The sequence below is a fragment of the Stegastes partitus genome, unplaced genomic scaffold (genome assembly GCF_000690725.1).
Source record: "Stegastes partitus isolate 25-593 unplaced genomic scaffold, Stegastes_partitus-1.0.2 Scaffold1125, whole genome shotgun sequence".
In the NCBI taxonomy this organism is placed as follows: domain Eukaryota; kingdom Metazoa; phylum Chordata; class Actinopteri; family Pomacentridae; genus Stegastes; species Stegastes partitus.
Window position 1 is genome coordinate 53,798 of NW_007578856.1, and position 22,680 is coordinate 76,477.

Genomic DNA, 22,680 nt, shown 5'->3' on the forward strand with positions numbered 1-22,680 from the left:
GTCAATGTGAGTGTGCTTGGTTGTCTGTCTCTAAGTGTAGCCCTGTGATAGACTGGTGACCTGTCCAGGGTGTCCCCTGCCTTCACCCTGAGTCAGCTTGGATAGGCTCCAGCCCCCCGTGACCCTAGTGAGGATTAAGCGGTGTATAGATGATGGATAGATGGATAATTATGTATATAATTAAACACCAACAATCGTGACATTTGCTATTGTGTCTCAAATGTCTCTGAACTCAATAACCTGTTTTTAAATTGACAAACTTGTCTTTAATCACTAGTAAATTATTTGATTAAATTTATTTATGAGATTTTACTGTCAAGTCAAGTTTGGTATAACACAAATGTCAAGTATACCCACACAATTAAAGAACATGTTTGTTTTGTGTTTGCTCATTTAAAAAAATATTTCAATGAGTAGTTTAAAACTTCCACATAAAACTGTACCAAACTTATATAAATGATCAAACTAACGCTTTGCCCTCTTCCTCTCCATCACAGTTGTATAACTTCTTGCGGTTCTGTGAGATGCTGCTAAAAGCCTCCTGCAAGGTGAAAATGATCCATCTCCTCACTTCACAGGATGAAGTAGGTTATTAAACTAATGAGGTCACACTGTGTAATGAATGCATAGCAGCCACAGTCGTCTCTTCTGTTCAGTTTGTGCTGTTGTTTCACTGCCACTCATCCCGTCCTTCAGGCCGACAGCAGCCAGCAGAGCAGCGCTCTGGCCGAGCTCAAAGAGAGTCTCAGTGCTCAGGGAGTCACTCTGGATCTGCAGTACTCCACCACTATCCATGACAGGGAGATCAGGTACAGCATCCAATTCTCCTCATTCATAGCAGCTACAGTGACAAAATATGAGGGATTTGAAACTATTTTTTTTAAATGTTGGCTTTATCTTTTGTAAGAAATCCCTCGTTTTAATATATAGCTGTCCTCAAATATATTCATACCCTTCCATTACAGAAAAGGTAAAATTCGCAATAGTGACTCAAATTACTAGAAATTGCAAAAAGTAATAATAAATTAAAAGAAAAAAAAAAGCTAAATTAGAATTTATTGAAATAAGACATTATTTTTGAATTGTGGTTGAAAAGAATAATAATAATTGAAAAAAAAAACCAGTCCTGGACAAATTAGAGCACTTTGCTCATAAGCAGTGGGCCAAAATAGCTGTCAACAGGTGCAGAAGTCTGATTGAGAGTTACAGAAAACACTTGATTGCAGTGATTGGCTCAAAGGGTTGTTCAACAAAATATTAGTTTATGGGTCCCATCATGCTTGTTTGCTTGTTTGCTTTTAAATATTTCTGTTGAACCACAATTCAAAAGCAGTGTCATGATTTTCATTACATTTTTCTTTATTATTACTTTTGTCAATTTCAGCTTAGTTCAGTGACAGCTGTTTTTTTTCCTTCTTTAATTGGAGGGTATGAGTACATTTGAGGACGATTGTGTAACGTTTATTTTGACATTGGCACTCATTTGTCCGTACCACGTGCAAGTTAACTAACCTCAATGTTATCTCTAGGTTTGACAATGGTTGGATCATAAAAATTGGAAGAGGGTTGGATTACTTCAAAAGACCAAAGGTGAGACTGCATTCTTCACAGTAACGTAATTAATATTCATCTTTCAACCGCAGTCGTTATCAGAGATACTGTGCTGACAATCTGTGAATCAGCAGGTTGTGTTCTGATTATCATTCTGTCCCACAGGGCCGATTCTCGGTTGGATATTGTGACTATGACCTCAGGCAGTGCCAAGAGACCTCCGTAGACATTTTCCACACCAAGCACACAAAAACCCTATAAGACTGTTGGAGCTATAATTATTACTGTCTTTTTTTTTTTTCTAACTTATGTGATCCGATTGACACATCTGTGTTGTCGCTGGATTTGCCTTCACATACAGGTGCATGGGATGGGATTTATAACAATTTCAATGTTTGCTTTTTGCTTCACTGATATGTCTTAAATTTCAGCTAATTGTATGATTAAATATTTTATATTGCTATGGTACATTTATAAGACATTCTATTTTATATGTCATTTATGCATTTCATTTTTTTGTTTTCTTGACGTTTAGGGGTTCTTTTCTAAAAATCCTCCTTTTTTCTCAAAATGTCTTCTGTAATTATGATGATCTCCAGAGAAGGAGCTTTTTAGGGTGATGTACCACCATCTGGTGGAAAAATGAATGAATTTTCTAAAAAAAATTACTTAAAATTTGCATTTATATCCTAAATGTTTGTTTTACTGTTTCATTTTCTCCTACCTTTTGAAATTAACTTACTGACTGTATTTTCAGTGCCTCTCATTTACAATTTATAATTCTAAATTAAATACAAAATAAAATACTACATCATACATTATTGAGTATATTATTAAGATAATTAGTAGTGCTGCTTTGCCTGGTGCACAGGAAATACAAATAGTAAAGCACAAAACCACAGGACGTTTAGTAGTCTCACAATATGGTAATTACAAAAACTATGTAAACAAAAAAAAGTGAGTGTAAACACTGAATATAAAGCTGACAGCAGAGATGAAGGGCTGTAGCAACAGGAATAGATTGCAGGTTACAAGTTCAACTGTCTAGTCTATAATAAGTAGCAATCTGAAATATGGTATTGCACAGTAGTAAATAGCACTAATAATAGATATTGCACACGAATCTATTTGTAATGTTATTTACTACTGTGCAGTAAATAACTGTGTGTTGCTGTTGATGAATGTTGTGAATGAATGGAAAGCCGCTGAACTGCTATTTAGGTTTGTTGCCTCAGGCCTCAGGCTACACAATCAAAGAAACCACACCTACATGTTTGCTTTTATATGTGTGTGCAATGAAAACTTAATTAAATGTACAAATGACCTATTTTTATATCAAAATAGAAATGGGTATACAGAAAAAAAATGATATCCTTTACTGAATGAGAAACACATTGTAAAGCACTTTGTAGAACCTTGCTCAGGCTTTATTAGTGTGGACCATTTAGCATTTGCTGTCTTTTATCCTACAGTACTGAATGTATATATATATATTTTTAATTAACACATTCAAGGCAATAGTAGAGTAAAAAACTGTGGGCTTTTGCAGTAGTTCTGTTTTTTTTTCTTCTGAAATTGCAGTTTCTAATTTACAATAGAATCTTAGTTTAGGTACATTCAACACCTGTTCCAGAGCTTTTAACGATATTAAACGGTCTTCATCAAGCCATCTTGGAGCAATAGATGTTCAAACTATTGTGAACACTAAACCAAAAAGAGAGGCTTTCTTGCTGATTTTCCAGATGGCAGGTTTAGTAGTTCAATCCATTTTAAGTGTGTATGTCCAGTGTATTTCAATTAATTTTGGCCCAAGTCCACTTTAAAAACCTTACTTTATGTATTATCCTATTACTTTCGTTCTATCTTTGCTGTTTTTGCAGCTGCTGCCTCCAAGCACACAGTTTTAAAAGGGTTGAACCTGCCTGGTCAGTTGGAAAGATGTAGTTTATATATTAACATAACATTCCTGGCTTTCATGAGAAGTCCACATTCACATCTAGTTAATGATTAATGTAAAAAAAAAAAAAAAAGTATTACGAAACAACAACAATACTTAACATAATTAGAAACTATAGATCTGTAGAAAATTATTGTAGTTTGGAAAAGTTAGTGTTTTAGACATCGGTCAATGTGTTAAATGTGTTGGGATAAATTCAATATGAGTCCAGTTAAAAATTTAGATTTGAAATATTACTTTATATATGTATAAGAAAAGAAAAACCTCATGGGAAAAATATTTCTCATACATTTTCAAGGCAAACTGCTTGAATGGGTGGCAACCCTCGTGAGTTCAAACAGCGCTGTGATCGGATTATCTATCGGCCTTAATCTCGATATGCACAGTCCTCATCTGGGCTCTGAGGGGAAGAAATTATAATCCATCAGGAAACCACATGAACCAGGAACGGGCATATACTGTAACAAACGTCAGCACCTTTGTTTTCATTCTGCTGAGAGGACAATAGCAGCAGTGCAGGCAGCAGAAAGTGGAGTGTAGTTCATTATGTCCAGACAGCTTCCTTATAGGACGACATATACGAGCTGTAATCACATTAAACATCATTATTGTAGGATGACATAAGTCCCCGTGCATATTGCCCTTTATGTGTAGATTACAGACAATAAATCCATGAATGAGGGAATTAAATAAAAACTACATCCCAGACTCTTATGTCACTGTGGTTTGTTGCATGTAATCCAGATGTCGCCGGCTGGATTTATGTTCTGGTGGAAGAGACGAGGATTTGTACGATGAGGAGCCTCATCAAAGAAGCTGCTCGGCTTCACATCCAGACATACGAATGTGGATGCAAAGGTTCGCTTTCCAGTTCCTGCCGCCCTCCCTCTTGCTGATTGTAGCCCAGTGGCCTAGATAGTGCTTCCATCTCTGAATACTACCGTGTGTGTGTGCGAATGTGAATGTGCGAGAAGTTGGATTTGAATGCTGCAACACTGAGAATATTACACAGATTATAAAATATGTGGTAGAAATCCTTTGCTCCAGTTAATGCATCAGTGTTAAAGTCATTTTTTATCACTCTAAGGCTATTTTGCAGTATTTTTTGACAGTGCAGACACATGGAAATGAGTAGCAAAGGTCCCTAAACTAGGTACATTGGTGTTACATGGTAAATATCTCAACAATGAGACCACTAGGATGCTAAACCAGAGATGTTTCACGCATTCAAAACTGACATGTGTGATGGATTTTGCCACACATCTTATTGTAAAGTGTTATAGAAGATTATTTTAGCTCCAATTTCTGCTACAGTTGGATTTGAACTCTGGATTCCACCAAGGCAGTGAGATGACTAGTTGGTATTTATTTTTATCTACCTTTCAAATACACACATATTAGATCTCACATATACATAGACTCCCCCCTGCGATCATCAGGGGGCACTGAGCAACCCGGTTGTAATGTGTAAACAGTTCCATGAGCCATAATTCCTGTATGCATGTCCTCTTTCCAACTGGAGCTTTATTTTTTTCCCTCTACTCTCATTTCTGGGCCTAAAATCAGGTTAGCGTTTTATAAGGAGCTTAGCGCAGAGGGCCACAGTGTGCCACTAATGTAATAGAGTATCTCCCTCCCTCTCCCTCTCTCCCTCTCTCTCCCTCTCTCACATTCTCATCTGTCCTCTTTTCTCTTTGTGCATTTGCTTACCCTGTCATGGACTGACCTTCTCTCTCTCTCTCTGTCTTTCTTTTCTTTTCTCCTTGCCTGTTTTTTTTTTTTTTTTTCTTTTCACATCCCTCGCTCCCTTCCCTCTGCATCTCCCTCCGTCTGCAGATGTGGACGACGTAAAGCCTGAGGTTTAAACATTTAGAGGCAGAGACACAGCTGAGACAAGACAACTCCGTGTAGAGAGGAGGACAAACAGGAGGGAGAGCAGCAGAGGTGCTGGCATTTGACGTTTGGTAAGGTCACTCGTGTTTTGTTTTGTTTTTTTTTCTTTTTGTACCGGACAGCGTGTGAATGTGTGAGTGTCTGACATTCCCTGTGAGAATGTCAGGTGAATTTTGTGCTGCAGTATGCAGCAGGGGAAGTTTGTGATTAAGCCTCTGTTGTGGATTATTATGGTGCTGTGAAATCTTACAAGGATCTCTCTGCAATGTCAATAATCCACCGGATTATCCTCTGTTTCTCTGGGGGGATATAGCTTGGCTCGGTGAATGGCAAAACTCTTTTAGTTTCATTCACCGTGGAGGTTATCGCACGAGCAAGTTGAAAATTATTCAAAGAGCAGGAGGGTCACATCTCGTGTAAGTCGAGCATGATGTCGCATACGACTTCGAGTGCTTATATCCTTTTCAGCAGGAGGAACTCAGTGATGTGGGAGGTGCAATGTGGACTTTGTATGTTTCTCCATAACCTCACATGTCCTGTCTTATCAGGCAGCCATGCAGGATCATGACAACAGTTCCTTGGCTACACAAGGAGAACTGTAGGAAGCACAGATTACGTATGTTTTAAATAGATTACGATCTCCAGTGCAGGGTAAAGAAAATGTAAAAGTTCGTAAAATGAAGTTAAAGAGCAGCCTGAACTGAATCTGGCATCCAGTAAAACATCAACCACACCTGGATGACTGACAGACAAGTGTTGCTTAAGTAAAGCTGCCTGTGAGCAAGAATTTAGCTTTTGCTTTGTTCACAAGTCATACATCACTCAGACTGTAGTGCTTTGTGACAGTGTGATATTCATGCATAGTCCGAGAAACATTAGAAATCCTGACACCTTCTTTCAAACCTGATTTATTTATTTTTTGCTTGAGAAAAATGCATTTTATTGTCTTTTGTACTACAGCCTTCATGGTGATCTTAAGGACAGAGTTTCCTCACACACCCCGCCTATTTACAGCAAAGGTTAGAACCGCTCCTGATAATGAACAGCAACAAACCTTTGAACCTTTGAAAGTCCATATGTTTCCCTGTAAGAGAAGAGAGAATTTACCACCGGATGGCACTTTAGATGCCCTCCACCATGTGACAACAGCCTCGAAAGACTGTGTGCTTGTGTGGCTTTTGTTGGCTTTTCATTCTTGTTGCCTTATATTAAACACTTTGCTCTCATCTGTTCTATGCGATCAGACTGATGGAGTCTTTCTCTGGAGACACAGAAGAAAACACAGAAGACATTCCAGGTGAGATTATATCTTGTGTAGTTTAAGATAAGAGCTCCAACCTAAAGCAAGCATTACGGGCTGTTTATTATCACTGATAAACTAGGATTTACAACGCCCACATCTGATATAATAATTAGATATATAGGCTGTAGAGAGGCGATTATGTCAGTTCTGCTCTTGTGTGTCTGTGAGCTGCTGTGACCAGGATCTTTTTCTGTCTCAATCTCCAGGACGTAAAAAGTCCAAGTTCAAGGCTCTGAAAACTCGCCTCTTTGGGAAAAGCAAAAGAGCAGGTGGAGAGGAAAACACCAAACTCAGCCAGTCAGTCAGTGACATTTCTGCTGGAAAGGGACTAGGATCGGATGAAGACTTGGTGTGAGTGTCTGCATGGCAGGAAATCTTTCTGACGGTTCATTTTAAGATGAATTTTCTTGTCCTGAGATTATAAATTTTTCTTATTTTTTTTCCTCAGATGCTCTCAGGGGATAATGGGGTCCCGAGCACTGTCCCATGAAAGCATCTTTCTGACTGGTCATGTCCTGACAGACGCTGAACCAGCCAGGGACTCATCCCAGCAGAATGTTCACAGCAAGATCAAAGCTCTGCAGGTAGAGCCTTTTTTATTCTGTAGGGAAGTAGAAATATAGGATAGTTTGGACTTTTTCTTGAGGAAACATGCTGTGCTCTGCTTTTGCAGACAAAGCTTCTGCAGCAGAAGCTGCATTTTGGGCCACCACCTGCAGTTCTGCCCATCAAGCGTCCAGAGGACCTGAGCAGTCATTCAGAGGACTGTCTTGACCACAGCCCTCCTGATGGCTCGAGAGAAGATGTCACATCCCAGGGAGCCCTCACCAAGGTGATTTATCTTGAGAAATATTGATACACAGCTAACTATCTGCTACAGTGATTACATTTGTGAATCTCAGGGTACAATTTTGCAATTTTGAATGCCGCTTCAGAGTGGTATCGTCAGTCAGATTCCTCTCAGACAGATACCCAGACTCAAAGCCAAAGCTGAAGCTTTTACTATAGCAGGGACAGAAAGTGAAGAGAAGGACAGACAGACCAACAACATGTGCACATTTGGCCTATGTTTTCCTGTCAGTGCAGTTCAGGTTTAGTACATGTTTGTGTCTTTGTGTAAATTGCTGAACCTTTTTGGGGGGTTAACTCTTTATATACAGCATAATAATCCCTAAAACAGCTAGGTTCTGAATTTTTTTGCAATTCTTTTTCAAATAGGAGTAATAGAGTGGTGAACATGCTGGGTACTATTTTGAGACAGATTAATACACAGTTAGAGCACTTGCTAGGATTTGTGGTGTATGTGGGACTGACTCAAAATAAACTACAGTGGCCATTTTTTACTCTAATGTAGGAATATGTCATTCAGTGCAATAGTGTGGCTCACTGATGCCTTTTTAATTACATTTGGAGAACAATGGAGGCCTGCGGCACTAAAGAATTAGCCTTTTGAGTCGGATTAATTCATTGTTTTCATCGAGTTTGTTGACCAATTGAAAAATGTTAGCTTTATCCTTTAAGATCATGCAAGTAGGAGAGGGTACTGAGGAATTAATACAATCCAGAGATGTTTAAATGATAAATGGGTTTTTAAAGACTTTTTTGTGGGGCTTTCTCTTCTATAAGAATTGTGTTGTTTTACTCATTTCAGACGACATCCCAGCCAGCCTCTTGCCCATTCTCCCCCTTCCCCAAATCTCTACCTACCAAATCTCTACCCCCAACTCCGTCCCATTCTTTTTCTCTTTTTGGCCCCACCATTTCTTCTTCTTCTACTGTCGAGTCTCCGTTAGACTTCAACACGCCAGCCCAGTTCACTCCCTGCTTGGATACTTCTGCAGCACGTCACCGGATGGCTGTCAAACCAAGAAACCAAAGGGCCAGCACGAAGAGGAAACTCACTGTAGTGAGTGGCCATACTTTTACCATTTGTAAAAATGAACAACATATTTTCTTCACTTTTCTACCCATGATGTCTCTTTCTTTGCAGACTCAGTCCCTGTCTCTTTCACACACCCTAAACAACGTCGACCACCTCAAATCTGTGGACGAACAAGAGCAGGAGCTGGATTCTCAAGAGGAAGTCACAGTCGAAACAGAACACACTACTGAATCTCAGCATCTTCCTTCCAAGTATGCAGAGGTGGCACCTGTCACATCAGAAGTGGCACCAATCCTATCAGAGGTGACATCAATCCTATCAGAGGTGGCACCGGTAACATCAGAAGTGGCACCAATCCCATCAGAGGTGACATCAATCCTATCAGAGGTGGCACCAATCCCATCAGAGGTGGCACCAGTCACGTCAGAGGTGGCACCAGTCACATCAGAGTTGGCATCAGTCGCATCAGGAGTGGCAGCAATCCCATCACAGTTGGCACCAGTCACACCAGACGCAGCACCCAAACCACCCAGTCTAAGTTTTCCCCATCAGGACCATCCTCTTCCTGGGATAGCGCCCTCTGTACTTCGAGTTAAACCTCGTAGGCCCCTGGATGCAATGTCCAGTAAACGGCCACACTCGTCCTACATAGAGTCAGAACTTAAGGGGAAACGAGAGGCGGATTTTGAGATACAATTGATGTCCCACGACAAGAGAAGCACACTAAACAAGGCTGGAGTGGCACAAGTTCCCCCTGACCCACTCTCCTCTACCTTCAACTCAATGGTGATGTTCAGGTCTTCCTCTGTTCGCCAGCAGGTTCAAGCTGAGGGCGACAGCACAAGAGGAATAAGGAGACCTGCCCCAGGATCTGGTTCTTTCCATCTGTCCATCAGCACTGCCAGAAACCAAGATGGAGAAAGACCCCGATCAGGCAGTTTTGTAGGAGTGCTGGAACAGACCGAAGCCAAACATAAGCCAGTTGGGGGAATTGAGGACAAAAGCGTGAGGGAAAAGGAGGAAATCAGAGGCTTACAGCCCAGAGGAGGCCCCTTTGGTGTGGGAAGACTTAGGCAAGAAGAACCCAGAAGTACAGTTTTTTCATGGGACAAAAGAGACAGCTTCAAAAAGGTAGAACCAGTGACACCATCTAAACGTGTACCTGCAGATACAGGGGCTGTCGAGAGAGAGGAGGTGGAAAGCAGCCAGGAGGAAGTGGAAGAGGCAGTGGAAGCAAAGGAGGTCCAGGAGGAAGAAGGAAAGACGGCGTTCGGCATCAAACTGCGCTCCACATCACAGTCAGTTAGATTGCGCTCGAATCCCATTTCCAACCATCATTCAAAGACTGTGCTGTGCGAGGACCAAAGTGAGAAACAAAAACAACAGGAAACAAGAGATTCTGCCAATTTCCTGATTGAAAAGCTGGCAGAAAACGTATCTTTTACACCAACCAACCTTGGAGAACCCAGACCAAGAGGTGAGTCTTAGATCTCCTAATATAACCATGTGGATGACATATGTGTTTTTTTTCCCACTGTATTATTTATTTGTATTGGTTTACTCATTGTCACTTGTGAACATGATTTTGTAAACGCAACTGCAAAATTAGACAAAGAATAAGCAAATTATAAAGGAAAGGAATGATGAGGTAATGTTTAAAAGGTATGCTATCTCTAAAATCTTCAAAATTACACCAATTATCAGATCAGATGGAATAAAAACAGAAAACATCTGTGAATTTTCAGATGGTCTTTGAACTACCCCGACACATAATAACAATGACACACATGCTCTCTCACACACTCACACACACTCTCACACTAAGACACTTTAGATTGACACTTGAAGTTCAGTTGTACATACTTTTTTCTCCTTTATATATGTATATATATATATATGTGTATATACATAGTTTTATATTTTTATCTACTGCATTCTTTGTGTGTCACTATCTTGTGCTGTTGCAATGCCCAAATTTCCCCTATAGGGATCAAAAAGGAATTACCTTATCTTATCTTACTCAAAAAAAAAAAAAAATTAAAATGGGGGAAAAAATCATCAAAATCGTTTTATTTTAGATGCTTCATTAAAAAAAACTCAGCAAAAATAAACATTTTACACTAAACATATTCTGCAAAAAACTAAAAAAAAATGCATTTTTTGTTTAAACCAAGAGGGCATTATTGACTTAGATGACAGTCACATGACAAAAATTCAGGTAGCTGAACTGGGCTGAACTGTGGGCTGTGTTTACAGAGAGCAGATAGAGGGCAAGGATAGAAACATTTAAAAAAAAATATTAGTAGTAAAATATCTAAAGCATGCAGAGTCCCCATTTTTACTAAGAGTATTAGTGACAACTGTAGGCACCTGGAAAAACTGTTGTGCATATTGATTCCAGGTTTTCTAAAATACACAATCAAGGAAATTCCACTTTTGTTTTTCTTTTGTCATTCTTTATAGGAGCTGTAACTGTAGTGTACTGCACAGAAGACAGTTTTGAGTTTTCTCTACCTCCAGCTACAGTTGTGCTGTTTCCATAGAGATGCAGAACTTTATATTGCAGTGAAAAATGAGCCCACTGAGAGAAAAAATGTGACAAAACATGCACAAAAAACATGCACAGAAAATCGAGATCTGAGAAGGACAACCAATAAGAACAAATTAAAGTCACAAAGTTATTAAGATGTGCGTATTATTGTTATTATTAACCGGTCTTTGTTTACTGTGAGACTTCAGTTGCCTGTAGAGTTAAATCTTGCACAGATGCATGCTGTTTTGTCTGTGGAACAAGATAAGTTTCATGTGGTAAATAATCACTCCAGTAAGATAAGATTTCAGTGATCACAGGGGAACTTTGTACTCATTAAAGCACCACCAAGGCTAACGTTAACAGTGCTGCCAACCATGTCTAACAGATTTGTGTCTCTCCTTAGATCCAACCCCATCTGGCCTCTCCCCTCCAGTGAAGCACAGTGCTCTATTTACCATCGACCCTCCCATCATGCCTACAGAAGTCCAGATGATTGCTTCCAACCCCAAAGAAGCAGAAACTGCACCCCAGGAGCCTGAGCCTGCCCCCCAGACAGCCGCATCCGAGGTGTCCTGGATGAGTCTGGCAATGGAAAAGACCAGAAGCCTCCAGCAGCTCTTTACTAGTAGATTCCCCAGAGATTTTACGGGCATGCAAACCGCAGCTCGACCACAAGCACAAGCGCAGCCAACAAATCAAACAGAGGCGGTGACTGGGGCACAAATACAAACTGTAAAGATACAGCCAAGTGTAACACAGTCAGAGGCTGAAAATCAACCATCAGCTGATACAGTGAAGGCAGAAGCAGTTTTAAGTCGGAGTCAAGCACAGACTGTGGGATCGTTACCTGTGGTACAGCAAAAGGTGTCAGTGACGTCTACTGCTACCTCTAAAGAACCCCAAAAACAAACCAGAGAAGACCAGCTGAGTACAACTCTGTCCCATCCCGTGTCTCATCCAGCTGTACACGCCACCTCATGGATAACTCAATCTCCAGTGCACTTCTCTTCACAAACAGATGCCACATCTCAGTTTGCACAAGGGAGCGCCTCACAGTCTTTTGCACAGTCTTACCTTTCCTCAAGCCAGCAGCAACCCTCCTGGAGCAACCGAAGTCCTGCTGCCCAGCTCAAATCCACAGCTGTACCTCTGGCATCAGTTGCAACCGTCTCTTCGGCTGCAACCCCTCCTTCAGTTTCTACCTTGGGAAGACAGGAAGGGGAAGCCACTGTCCAAAAAGACGCTCGGTCTCTTTCAGTCAGGCGAGCAGTTTGGAGTGGTTCCGTCAGCGACAGGGCCGTGTTTTTGGAGAAACGGGCAGAATGGAGCGCGCCGCCTGGACCCAAGGGGGTTTGTGGTACTTCTTCTGTAACTATCTTTCATATCATGAGAGGATATGTCCACTCAATACTCTCCAATAAGTCCAAACCTTTTTTCATGCTGAAGATGTGTTTTTAAAAAAGGTCAGCGGTTCAGTTCTCAAAAAAGTCCCTTCTTGAAACAGCCTCTGGTGAAAGTGGATTTATTTGGGATTTTTGTAACCACAGATTTGATGCTATAATAAGTTTGTACCACAGAAAACAAAGCGGAGTTCCATATTTATCATATGGAACATGTCTCAGAACAATTGAATGGCCCACTGATGTGTTCAAATAGGTTCTGGATGGCAGTAGAGGCCTTTGGCACAGATAAATAAGGCTTGTCTGGCTTTGCTAGTAGGATGAATTCATTATTTGTGGGCATTTATTAGTAATTGATGAAATGCAGAACATCACCAGATGTTTCCTTGTTTTTGCGCTGCTAAGCTATACTGGCTGTGTGCTCTAACACTTTATTTTTCTCAGGTGGAATTGAGGAAACCGCAAACAGATGTGCAGACATCAGATGAACCACCTGCTCTGGTAAAAACTGCATCTCTAAGCAGAGACACAATGCCAGAAGGAAGACAAGGGGTGAAACTCGCAGGTGTGTTGACACATAATCGGAATAATAAATCTGTAAAAATACTTCTTTGGTATTTTCTCATGCAGCAATGTGACACAGGGTTTTGTTTCTTTTTTTCAGAGTCAAGCCCCACTAAAGTTCTAGAAAGGCCTCTTGAGGAGAAATGGCAGCGGAAAAATGTGGCGGCATCTTCATTGCGGTCGTCGTCCCCCACACTGCCATCGGGGCTGCAGTCCATGTCGGACAGCGGACAGCCGTCCTGGATGGAACTGGCCAAGAGGAAGTCAATGGCCTGGAGTGACAAGACCATGGACTGAGAAGGAAAGCAGAGGGATGTACAGGGTGTGGAAACAAGAATGTGAACAGCCCTGCTCACAAATACGACCTTTATCAAGGTGCTGAGTGTTCGCTGAGGCTGTCAGAAAGATGTCGATTCAACTCTGTGGTAATTTTTAAATCTGTTTGTATTTAATTGTAAAAAAAAAAATTTGTTAATGTTTTATTAAGAGACAGGGAAGCGGAGCGACAGAGTATATAATGAAAGTTCCTTCAAATCCTTCCCCACCATAACCACTTTAAGATAAAGGTTGTTTATGAATAATGTCTAATGTGATTCAGCATTTCACTGCGGTTAAAAGTTTATGTCAATTAATAAAATTTCTACTGTTCAGTTTTATTGTTGCCAAGTACCTTAATGTGAGATGGGTGAGGAGAACATATTAAATGAATCAATATCGCAACAAATTAACTGTTGAAACTCCCCAAATACTGAATTATTATTCTCATTATTTTACTAATACAACAAATGAGGCAATAAAGAGACAAATTGTGGAATAAAAGAAAAAAATTACTTGAAATGTAACTTTTTTCTAGATTTTATTTAAATATTGTGGGTCATAAGTGAAGTGAGTGACTATCGTGAAGTGACTATCGTGTTATATTTACAGTATAATTGAGACAATAACAATCTTGTGTTGCTCACTGTGAGCAACAAGTTGAGAGTACAGTGAGAATTTGCATGCTTGATAAGATTTGCAGGCAACAACAAGAATGTTCCACTTGTGCCAGACAGAACATCAGCAGCAGGGTTTCTTTTAGTTCCAAAAAATATACTGCAAGTGTGAAACTGATGCAAACTGACTGGTGTTGTGGGAAAGACTGGTTGCACAACCCCGTCACACGTCTGATGGACAACTCTGGGCAGGCATCTGTGCCAGCTTTTCCCTTAATTCAGTAATCTAACAGTGTATCATGGGAAACTCATCTGTTCGCTAGCATGGCCTACACCTCCCAGGTCTGATGTTCACCTTGTCAGTATCACTGGAAATAAGGATAGGAACTTTTAATTAATTACCTGAAACGTTTGAGTGCTTTTTTTCAGAATGGGAAAAACACTGCAAAATATATTGATGACTCATTTCCATTTCGGTGCTTTAGTTTCCAGATCCTGCTCACTGGGACATTTGAATAAAATAGAGCCCTTATTAATGTTTCTGCACCTGTAGTTTAATACTACAGCAAATCTCCTATGTGAAAAAAACAATCACACAGGTGGTTTTTCTTTAATCACCTGGTTAAACCTCCTTGACTGAGATCTCTATTAGTCCGTTTCAGCCAGTGTTGCAATAACTGGGCAGACATGAGTGGTGAAAGGTTTTACTTTTCAGTATATTTACTTTGTGGGATATTCAAAGGCCTGAAGTGGCATAAGTGCTCGTATGTCATGAGTCAGAACAAATCAGTGTGTTTTTTGTTATCCCCTTAATTATCTAGTGACCTCTTAAACTTTATTTATTTAAATTAGGAACTTATCCTTCAGCCAACAACATAGCATCATATTTTATATGTTCATCAACTTCATTTGAAGAGGATTTATCTCCTTTTACACTGAACGAAAATATAAATGCCCAATGCAAATGGTCTTTTCTGAATTTAAGAAAAAGTAAAAAATCAAATTTCTATTGCTCTGGTTTGAATTGAGTTAAATTTAGCCAGTTGTGCACGGAAAGTTTATGAGCTGTAAAGCTGCTGACAAATTCTCAACCACTGAGTGCATCCACACCCTAGGTGTGGCTGTTAAAGACGAATGATCAGATAGCGTGACCAGTACACTGACACTCCTTCAACCACTGACTGTAAATGATCACCCTAAAATGTAACTTTGTTCAATTGACACAAAAAAGACGAGAACAAGCTATCAACACGCTGGATGCTGGTATGTCAGTTAGGGCACTATTTGTCATCTAAGAAATTGTTTCAGGCAACATGGTGCAACAGACAGTCTAGCACATAATGCTCTGCATGGATGTGTCTGACAACAGGATCCTGTCCACCAAAATGTCTGCCAACTTCTCAGTCCTTCAGAAAGAGTGGAACAACATTCTACAAGCAGCATCGACAACCCCGTTAACTTCATGCGTTGCTGATGTGTGATTTGTGACTGACTTGTGATTTCTGGTCTATGACTCCACTCTCAATCTGCCCATTATCATCTCCAACATGGTGCACGCGTTTGTGAAGTCCACTCTGTTGCAGAGATGCCATGTATTGAAACAACAAATCTTTATTTGTCTATTTTTAAACAAATGGATACAGTTGATTAAAATATCTCATGCTGAGTTCATATTTTTTCAGTATATTTAAAAGGTGTTGAGGAATACTTCAGATCAAATAATAACGTGTCCATAATATGAAAAATTTTTTTCGCAATGCCCGTAATAGTTTCAAAAAAATAATGCAAACAGAACTTCTTATAAAGGTGTTTAAGTAGGGAAGCCATGAAGCTTAGGCCCTGCTGATTCACTGTGTTCTGCAAAATGAGACTTTCCTGCAGGATCAACTCATATCACAATCTTATAGGAGTTTTTACACCTTGCAAGAATCCACCTGTAGTTACACCTGTGCAACATACCTACTTAATTGGTTTATGCAGAAACAAATTACTGGTGGACTTATTTGTAATGAAGCAACTACAGATACGGCATTTTAAAAATGTGAGTATGAAGTGTAATGTGCCGAGAGGTCTGTGTTAAAAATCTACCAAACTACTGAGGCGCACAAGCAGCATCTTTTCCAGAGCTCCTCTGCTGCAGTGCATTATGATGCTCAGAGTCCCTGTCAGCAGTTTTGCTTCATTTGGGGAAAAGCCTCAGCAGGCGGGTTATAAAACAACCTCCTGGTTGACCAGCAGGGGTCGCTGCACGCCCTACAGCAAAGTGTGCTCGTGTTATGAAAGCACCAACACGTGAGTTTGGGAAAACAAGAGCGATGAGGACGGCCTTTCTCTCAGTTCCATGACATGAAGCCCCACTACTTCCCCCTGGCACTGCTGGCCGCCCTGCTCGCTCTGTGCCGGGGCTACACCCTGAGGAGCTCCGTGTCCTGGGTGGTGTCCTCCAACGATGTGGTGGAGGACGCCGACCTGTCGGAGGAGGTGGCCCCGGCGCTGCTGGTGGACGGAGCGGGGCTGTGGAAACAGGCGTACCCGTCCTCAGACGTCCTCGGAGACGGAGTGGAGAGCCCCGGGGAGCTGGTGAAGCCCGAGAGCGACGGCGTGGCGCAGCTCTCCTCTCGGCTCTTCTCCTATCGGCTGGAGAAGGTGAAGAAGTCCGCGGGCAGCTCTCCTCCTCCTCACCAGGAGACCGCCAGGACCGCCAGATACATCGCCCACTACAGTGACTGGGGACACTTGGCCACCATTTCCACCCAAGACAAGGTGACACACACACACACACACACACACACACACACACACACACACACACACTAGTCCTGCTTTGGACATCCTTACTGTGCGTTGGTGCATCAATATATAATAGCAAGCCTCAAATGTCCTTATAATAAAACAATAACACACCACTCTTTCCACTATCAACATGACACATTAACCTGTATTTAAAGGTGGTGTTTTCAGGTATATATCTGATGATGCAAAGCCACCATGTGCCAGGCAACAAAACTTCCAAGAAAAACTTTCTGACAACTCATACATCTTGTTACACATGATAATAACTTGTGTGCACAAATCTTGCACATAAGTAGAAGTTTAACCAGGATTTGATACTCCGAGAGGTGATTCTGTGTTATGAGGAATCTTTTTTTACATTATATTTCTTACATTTCTATTGTTTTTTTGTTTGTTTTTTGCCAAGTACCTACCGTCAGATGGGTAAGAAAAAGATTAAAAAATATGCAACATGTTTCTTCATACCTGCTCAAAATTACTAGAAATGAGCTATCAAATTAGCTAGAACCACTTCAAATACTGAAAAAAAGACATCACTAAAACAACTTTTTAAATTATAAGTGTCAATGTGGAAAAGCACAAGGCCAAAAGTTCTCCTTTGATTGCCTTTTTTTGTTTGTTTTATCAGAAGTTAGTGCAGTTTTTGACTGTTTGCAGCTTTTCCCTCCATGCAGTAATCTTCCAGGGTCACAATATGGCCTCCACCCCCACCTGCACACCTCATCTTGACATATCAGTGTCACAGTAGACATAGATAGGAACTCATCCTTTGCTTAACCACCTAAACCCTTTATGCACCTTTTAACAGTGGAAAAAAACCAGAAAAAAATAATGATGGTTAGGTTTAATATTTGTACATTTTGCTGGTTACATACGTAGAATAATATTACATAGAATAAATTCGAGTGCAGGGCTTTTACCTGCAGCTGTGTTTTCTACATTGTGATCTTCTCTTTAAAGACCCCTCCAGTGAAAATCAAGTTTTTAAATGTGTAATTATGGTGTTATTTTTCTATGCTAGAAGACACATCATGAGCAAAATAAAATGCTGTGGCTCACTACCACAGCCTCGATGACACAGGTTTAGACAACCATAAAGCTACTTTTGAGTACTTTTTGAATAACAAAATAGTAATAAAAGGCTTCAGCAGTTCTGCAGAATCTTATGACTGACAGGGTGTAATAACCATAACGGTGGGAAATGAAAAATCACAGAAAGTGTAAATGAACAAACCGGTAGCTGAATAAAGACAATATAAAAACTATTCTGGTGAAGTGCATTCGGAGAACCCAGTCTTTTCTAAAATTGCAGCTACAGCCATTTTGCATGCTATGCCATAAAAGTGCACATCTTAAGATTGTTGGTTCGACTAAACAAGCTATTTGACTGCCAAAGTCAGCTTTGAAAATGTAATTGAAAAAGCATCAGATACTATAAATCCATAGTGGTTGCAGCTGTAAACCTCAGGTTGGTTTCATGTCATCCCTATGAATGCTACCTTTTATTGTTCAGAAGCACAGTAGCTCCTGAGTTTGTAACACAACACCAACGCTCCTCATCTCCAATACGTCTGGCTTTGAGAGAATTGCCAGTGTTTACATATATTGATTAAACCTAACCACAGAAACGATTTTAATACTCAGGTTGATTACTCTTCACCCCTTTGTCTAGTGTTGGCTTTCGTGTTCTGGACAACTCTGCTAACCTTGGAGTTGGGGATATTTGAATTGAATTATAGAAATACTGGGGTCAGTTTGCCTCTCCACTCCTATGTAAGTGTGAGAGGACTGAAACGTGTATTAATTTGGGGACTAGTCCATGTTTAACTTACAAAACAACAGGATGTTTATTACTTAAGCGGTTTCTTATGCAAATTGTCTTATTTTGTTTAGTTACGTATTAAAAATTGACAAATTTATGACACCAAGATCTAAAAAAACATTGTTATCCCTTTAAGAATTCACTATAGGGCAACTTATAAACAATATAAATAGCACTTCTGGCCCATATTCTCCCCATCAGTCCCTCTGAAATGCCCTGCATTCAGGTTACTATTGCGACTGAAACACACATGGTTCATCACTACAGCTGCCTCAGTGAGTTTTCTCTTAAACAAGATGTCTTTGGTAACATCCTGTTTTTCCTTTTCTCACAGATCAAAGGTCTCCCCTTTGGGAACATCTTCTCCGTCAGTGATGGGCCGCTGGACAACAGCACTGGAGTGATCTATTTTTATGTGACTCCGATGGACAACACTGTGTCGGACCTGAAAAGTAACCCCTATGCTTCTCTCACCTTCTCAGAGGCCGAGGGAGAATTCTGCCGGTAAATTCTTTTTTTTTCCTCGCTGTGCTGAAATACTACTCGTCCCCGAGGTTTGTTGTGTGGTATGTTGATAAAATCGACATTCTTTGACGATTAGAAAATGAAGCGCAAGCCTGAAACAATGAACGTCTGATTTAAAACAGAAGTCGTCTTCAACACACAGCCTCAAGATAAGGCAATTGAAGCCGGCCTCATGATAAGGATTTTATCATGTCCTCTCATCTGGAATTTTTTAACATAATAGACAAACACAAACCAGCTGACGTGCAGTAAGCCTGGGGCTTTTGGGGCTCCTGGGCAGTTGTTGGTCAAACCACAACTGAATTATGACTGCAAGTTTCTGGAAAGCGACAAAAAACTGTGGGTACTTTTCATTATGCTAACTTATGCTTCCTCACGCCCTGTCTCCTTCCGTGATCCGGTAATCGTTCCCCCTCTGCTATCAACGAGGATCTTCTTATTGCTTAAATCTACCTCAAGGATAGAGGAAGCTTCAGAAAGAGCTTAGAGCAAGAAAACACAGGAAGTCTTATGTAAAGTGGTATAATGCAATAAAGCTGCACCGTTGTGGATGTCGATTTGATCTGACAGGTGAGACAGCTGTGCAGGACGTAACAAGTAACTCCAGACTGATGCAGTGTAATGAAGGATTTCTATTTTGGCTCCATTCTTGTTTCTCTTCCTCACATCTCTTTCTTGCATTCTTGCTGAAAGGAGCTAAGATGCAACACGAATAAGGAAACCAATGTTAGCAAGAAGAAAAGCACCTCGTGTGTGTTGTACTAGTAGCATGTTCTACTGTGTTTCAAGGCAAATGGCGTATGATCCAGAGGATCCCAGATGTGCTCGACTCACACTAACAGGCAAGATGGTGGAGGTGGCGCCAGAGGAGCTCACGTTTGCAAAGGAAGCAATGTTCTCAAGGTAACTGAGATAATGGCAGCTGTGGTGTTGTCAGAATGCATGTTGGCTTACGAGGTGTGTCAGAAAAGTTCCAGGACTGGTGTCACAAAAGATATATTTCAAACCCAAACTACGAGTTTCCCCCTTCAGACGATCAACCACTACGTCTACAAAGAGATCCTGTGGTGTTTGCTTTGTTCAGTGCGTGAGAAGAGGCAAGAGTTGGGGCAGGACAAGTCGTGGCTGCTTCACCATGACAACTCGCCTGCTCACAACGCCCTGAGCATCCCACAGTTCCTGGCTGAGAAGAACATTGCGGTGCTGGAGCAACCTCCCTACTCACCCCACCTGGCTCCGTGGGATTTTTTTCCTCTTCCCCAAGCTCAAGGGGGTCATCAAGGGGACCCGTTTTGAAGACATGGACGACATCAGGATGGCTGTGACGACGGGGCTGCGGAGCATCCTGGAAGAATCCTTCCAGGAGTGCATGGGGGCGTGACAGAGAAGGCTGGGGAGTGTGTTAGACTCCAGGGGGATTACTTCAAAGGGGAAAACCTGGAGTTTTGGATTTGAAATCTATCTTTTGTGGCACCAGTCCTGGAACTTTTCTGACACACCTTGTATCTCAAATCTAAAAGTTAGGGAAGCAACATTTGGTGCATGACCCTTCACGTGTTCTGTTTTTCGTAGACATCCTGTGATGGCAAAGTGGCCAGTGGGACACAAGTGGTTCTTCATGAAGCTAGAGCTGATCCAGGTCTGGCTGCAGGACTGGGTCGGAGGAGTATCGCTTATTCCACTGGAGGACTACTTCAAAGCCACGCCTTTCTGAGAATCTCCCTCCTCCTGCATCATCATCCTGCAAATACAGAGCAGTTCAGCTGTCTGTGTTATCTGCGGCTATCACTCCGCTGGGGTGTGAGATTCTTACAGCAGTAATGTGCAAAGAATACTTCAGTTTTTAAAAAAAAGACTGTTACTCTCTTAATTAGTGAGGAGGATTGTTCTTCATGATAGCTCTTTTACTTTTCCTACACTTCGGCTTGTCACTCAAGATCAGTTAATCAGTTTTCTTTGCTTGACGTGTGAATGTATTTATAGCCATTGAAATAGTTAAACTGAATGATTACTTTCTGTGTCATTTCAATAAACACTGATTCATATTTTATGCTCTAAGATATGTGTGCCGTTTCAAAAATAAATGAGTATTAGCACACCCAATTCTTGAGCATAATTTTTGGAGTATAAATATTGAAAGGGAATTGTAATGTCAACACTCTTGACCTTGATTTTTTTTCACTTTGAGACGAAAATGTAAATGAAGATCATGTTTGTTGATTAAAGTTACATGACTCAGGTTATTAAAAGATATAAATCAGCACCATAGTAGCATCTATGAGTGGAAATCAGTCATTACACAGACTGTATGGTGTTGAAAGCAATCTCAGCTCAGGGTGTGTTTAATAGTGGTTCTAGAGCTTTTATCATGTCGCATTACTTTGATTAATAATTTTCTAACTTTAAATTTCCGTATTTTTCTGAGAACTTGAAGAACTCCATTTGTTTGATTAAGACCACATGATTGGAAGATCCAGAATATACAATGAAATGAGGCTGTTTTGTCAAGTGCTGGCAAAAACAAACTCTGATCCCAAATTAGTAATATGCTCTGATATTGTGTGTGTACAGCTGCTCAAATAAAGCATGATACCATATCTGCATATTGTATTTGGCCCATGACTTGAAAACACATTACAGTATAATGTATGCATGCAAAGTGCAAGACAGGCTCCAATGCAAAAGGATAATTAGTGACTCATTGGTTGCCAGAGTAATCCGGGATTCTTAGGAGTGTTTGGAGACTCTTGACATTTGATGTCACATGTGTGAACATGTTAAACCTTATCTCCAAATGTGAAGATGTTTCTGGAGTTTACAGCCTTATTATTTTCATGTTCTGTCACAAGGAAGCTCTTGCTGTTTGGACCGCTCTGACAGAACAGATTGTACAAATAACATCTATATTAAAGCTGTCGTTGAGGTCATACCCACTAGATGGTGGGCTTTCTACATGTAGAATAAAGAGCGGCTCAGAAGCAGAAGATATTCTGTTAGCTTCTGGTAATTTCACCTTGAAAGATGCCACTACCAATTCTGTGCTTCACAAGATTTCCAGCTTTAACTTTTTCATTTAATTTGGACCAGTGGATCTGGCAAGATGGGGAATTTAAAAGTTCTAAGAGTTGAGCTTTTGGTGAAAATGAACCTTGAATAATTTCAGTCTGTATCGCAACAGAAGACACTAAAGTGAAGCGATTAAAAGCAATAAATAGATAAAATAATTCTGTAATAATACTGATAATAACAATAAGAATAATAAATTGTATAAATAAAGTAATCTAAAAGCTTAGAAGGCTGTTCCAATCATGTGGAGATGCCTAACTGTTGTTCTGACTTTGGGTTTTATTAAAAGGACACTAAGTTTTCATAGGATAAAAGAAAATCCAATACATAAGTAGGATCAAGACCATTAGGAGCTTTATAACTAATGAAATGATCTGTTAATAACCAGAGGGCTATTCAGCGCAGAGACTTTGAAATTAGTGTAACGTGTGCTCTCGCTTCTGGTTTGATGCAGCACAC

At 40.5% G+C, this 22,680-nt stretch overlaps 3 protein-coding genes across 3 annotated transcripts in view; all 3 read left to right on the forward strand.

Annotated features, from left to right (window-relative positions):
• mitd1 (MIT, microtubule interacting and transport, domain containing 1) overlaps positions 1-2,367 on the forward strand; it is a 4,876-nt gene extending 2,509 nt beyond the window's left edge. Inside the window, exons 4-7 of the mRNA XM_008296389.1 lie at positions 498-584; positions 697-809; positions 1,530-1,590; positions 1,717-2,367. Coding sequence (XP_008294611.1) covers positions 498-584; positions 697-809; positions 1,530-1,590; positions 1,717-1,812 — 357 coding nt within the window. The 3' untranslated portion in view covers positions 1,813-2,367. The remainder of the gene's footprint in view (positions 1-497; positions 585-696; positions 810-1,529; positions 1,591-1,716) is intronic.
• Positions 2,368-5,385: 3,018 nt separating this feature from the next.
• cracdla (cracd like a) lies at positions 5,386-13,559 on the forward strand. The gene is made up of 10 exons (XM_008296401.1): positions 5,386-5,472; positions 6,646-6,698; positions 6,911-7,055; positions 7,153-7,288; positions 7,378-7,536; positions 8,356-8,610; positions 8,701-10,063; positions 11,523-12,469; positions 12,964-13,084; positions 13,184-13,559. Exons 2-10 carry the CDS (start codon positions 6,650-6,652, stop codon positions 13,378-13,380), a joined length of 3,372 nt encoding a protein of 1,123 aa, XP_008294623.1. The 5' UTR covers positions 5,386-5,472; positions 6,646-6,649; the 3' UTR covers positions 13,381-13,559.
• A 2,775-nt stretch (positions 13,560-16,334) lies between these two features.
• On the forward strand, positions 16,335-21,758 carry creg2 (cellular repressor of E1A-stimulated genes 2). The gene is made up of 4 exons (XM_008296390.1): positions 16,335-16,778; positions 18,965-19,134; positions 19,945-20,058; positions 20,728-21,758. The coding sequence occupies exons 1-4, from the start codon at positions 16,362-16,364 to the stop codon at positions 20,867-20,869; spliced, it is 843 nt and encodes a 280-aa protein (XP_008294612.1). The 5' UTR covers positions 16,335-16,361; the 3' UTR covers positions 20,870-21,758.
• The last annotated feature ends 922 nt before the right edge of the window (positions 21,759-22,680 follow it).

Excerpts from the sequence above, each read along its gene's own strand:
- creg2 (XM_008296390.1), top strand. The coding sequence starts at position 16,362 with ATGAAGCCCCACTACTTCCCCCTGGCACTGCTGGCCGCCCTGCTCGCT. Across the intron at positions 19,135-19,944 it reads GCCGAGGGAGAATTCTGCCG|GCAAATGGCGTATGATCCAG; the intron begins GTAAATTCTTTT and ends CTGTGTTTCAAG. Across the intron at positions 20,059-20,727 it reads AAGGAAGCAATGTTCTCAAG|ACATCCTGTGATGGCAAAGT; the intron begins GTAACTGAGATA and ends TGTTTTTCGTAG.
- cracdla (XM_008296401.1), top strand. The coding sequence starts at position 6,650 with ATGGAGTCTTTCTCTGGAGACACAGAAGAAAACACAGAAGACATTCCA. Across the intron at positions 7,056-7,152 it reads GGATCGGATGAAGACTTGGT|ATGCTCTCAGGGGATAATGG; the intron begins GTGAGTGTCTGC and ends TTTTTTCCTCAG. Across the intron at positions 8,611-8,700 it reads CGAAGAGGAAACTCACTGTA|TCCCTGTCTCTTTCACACAC; the intron begins GTGAGTGGCCAT and ends TTGCAGACTCAG.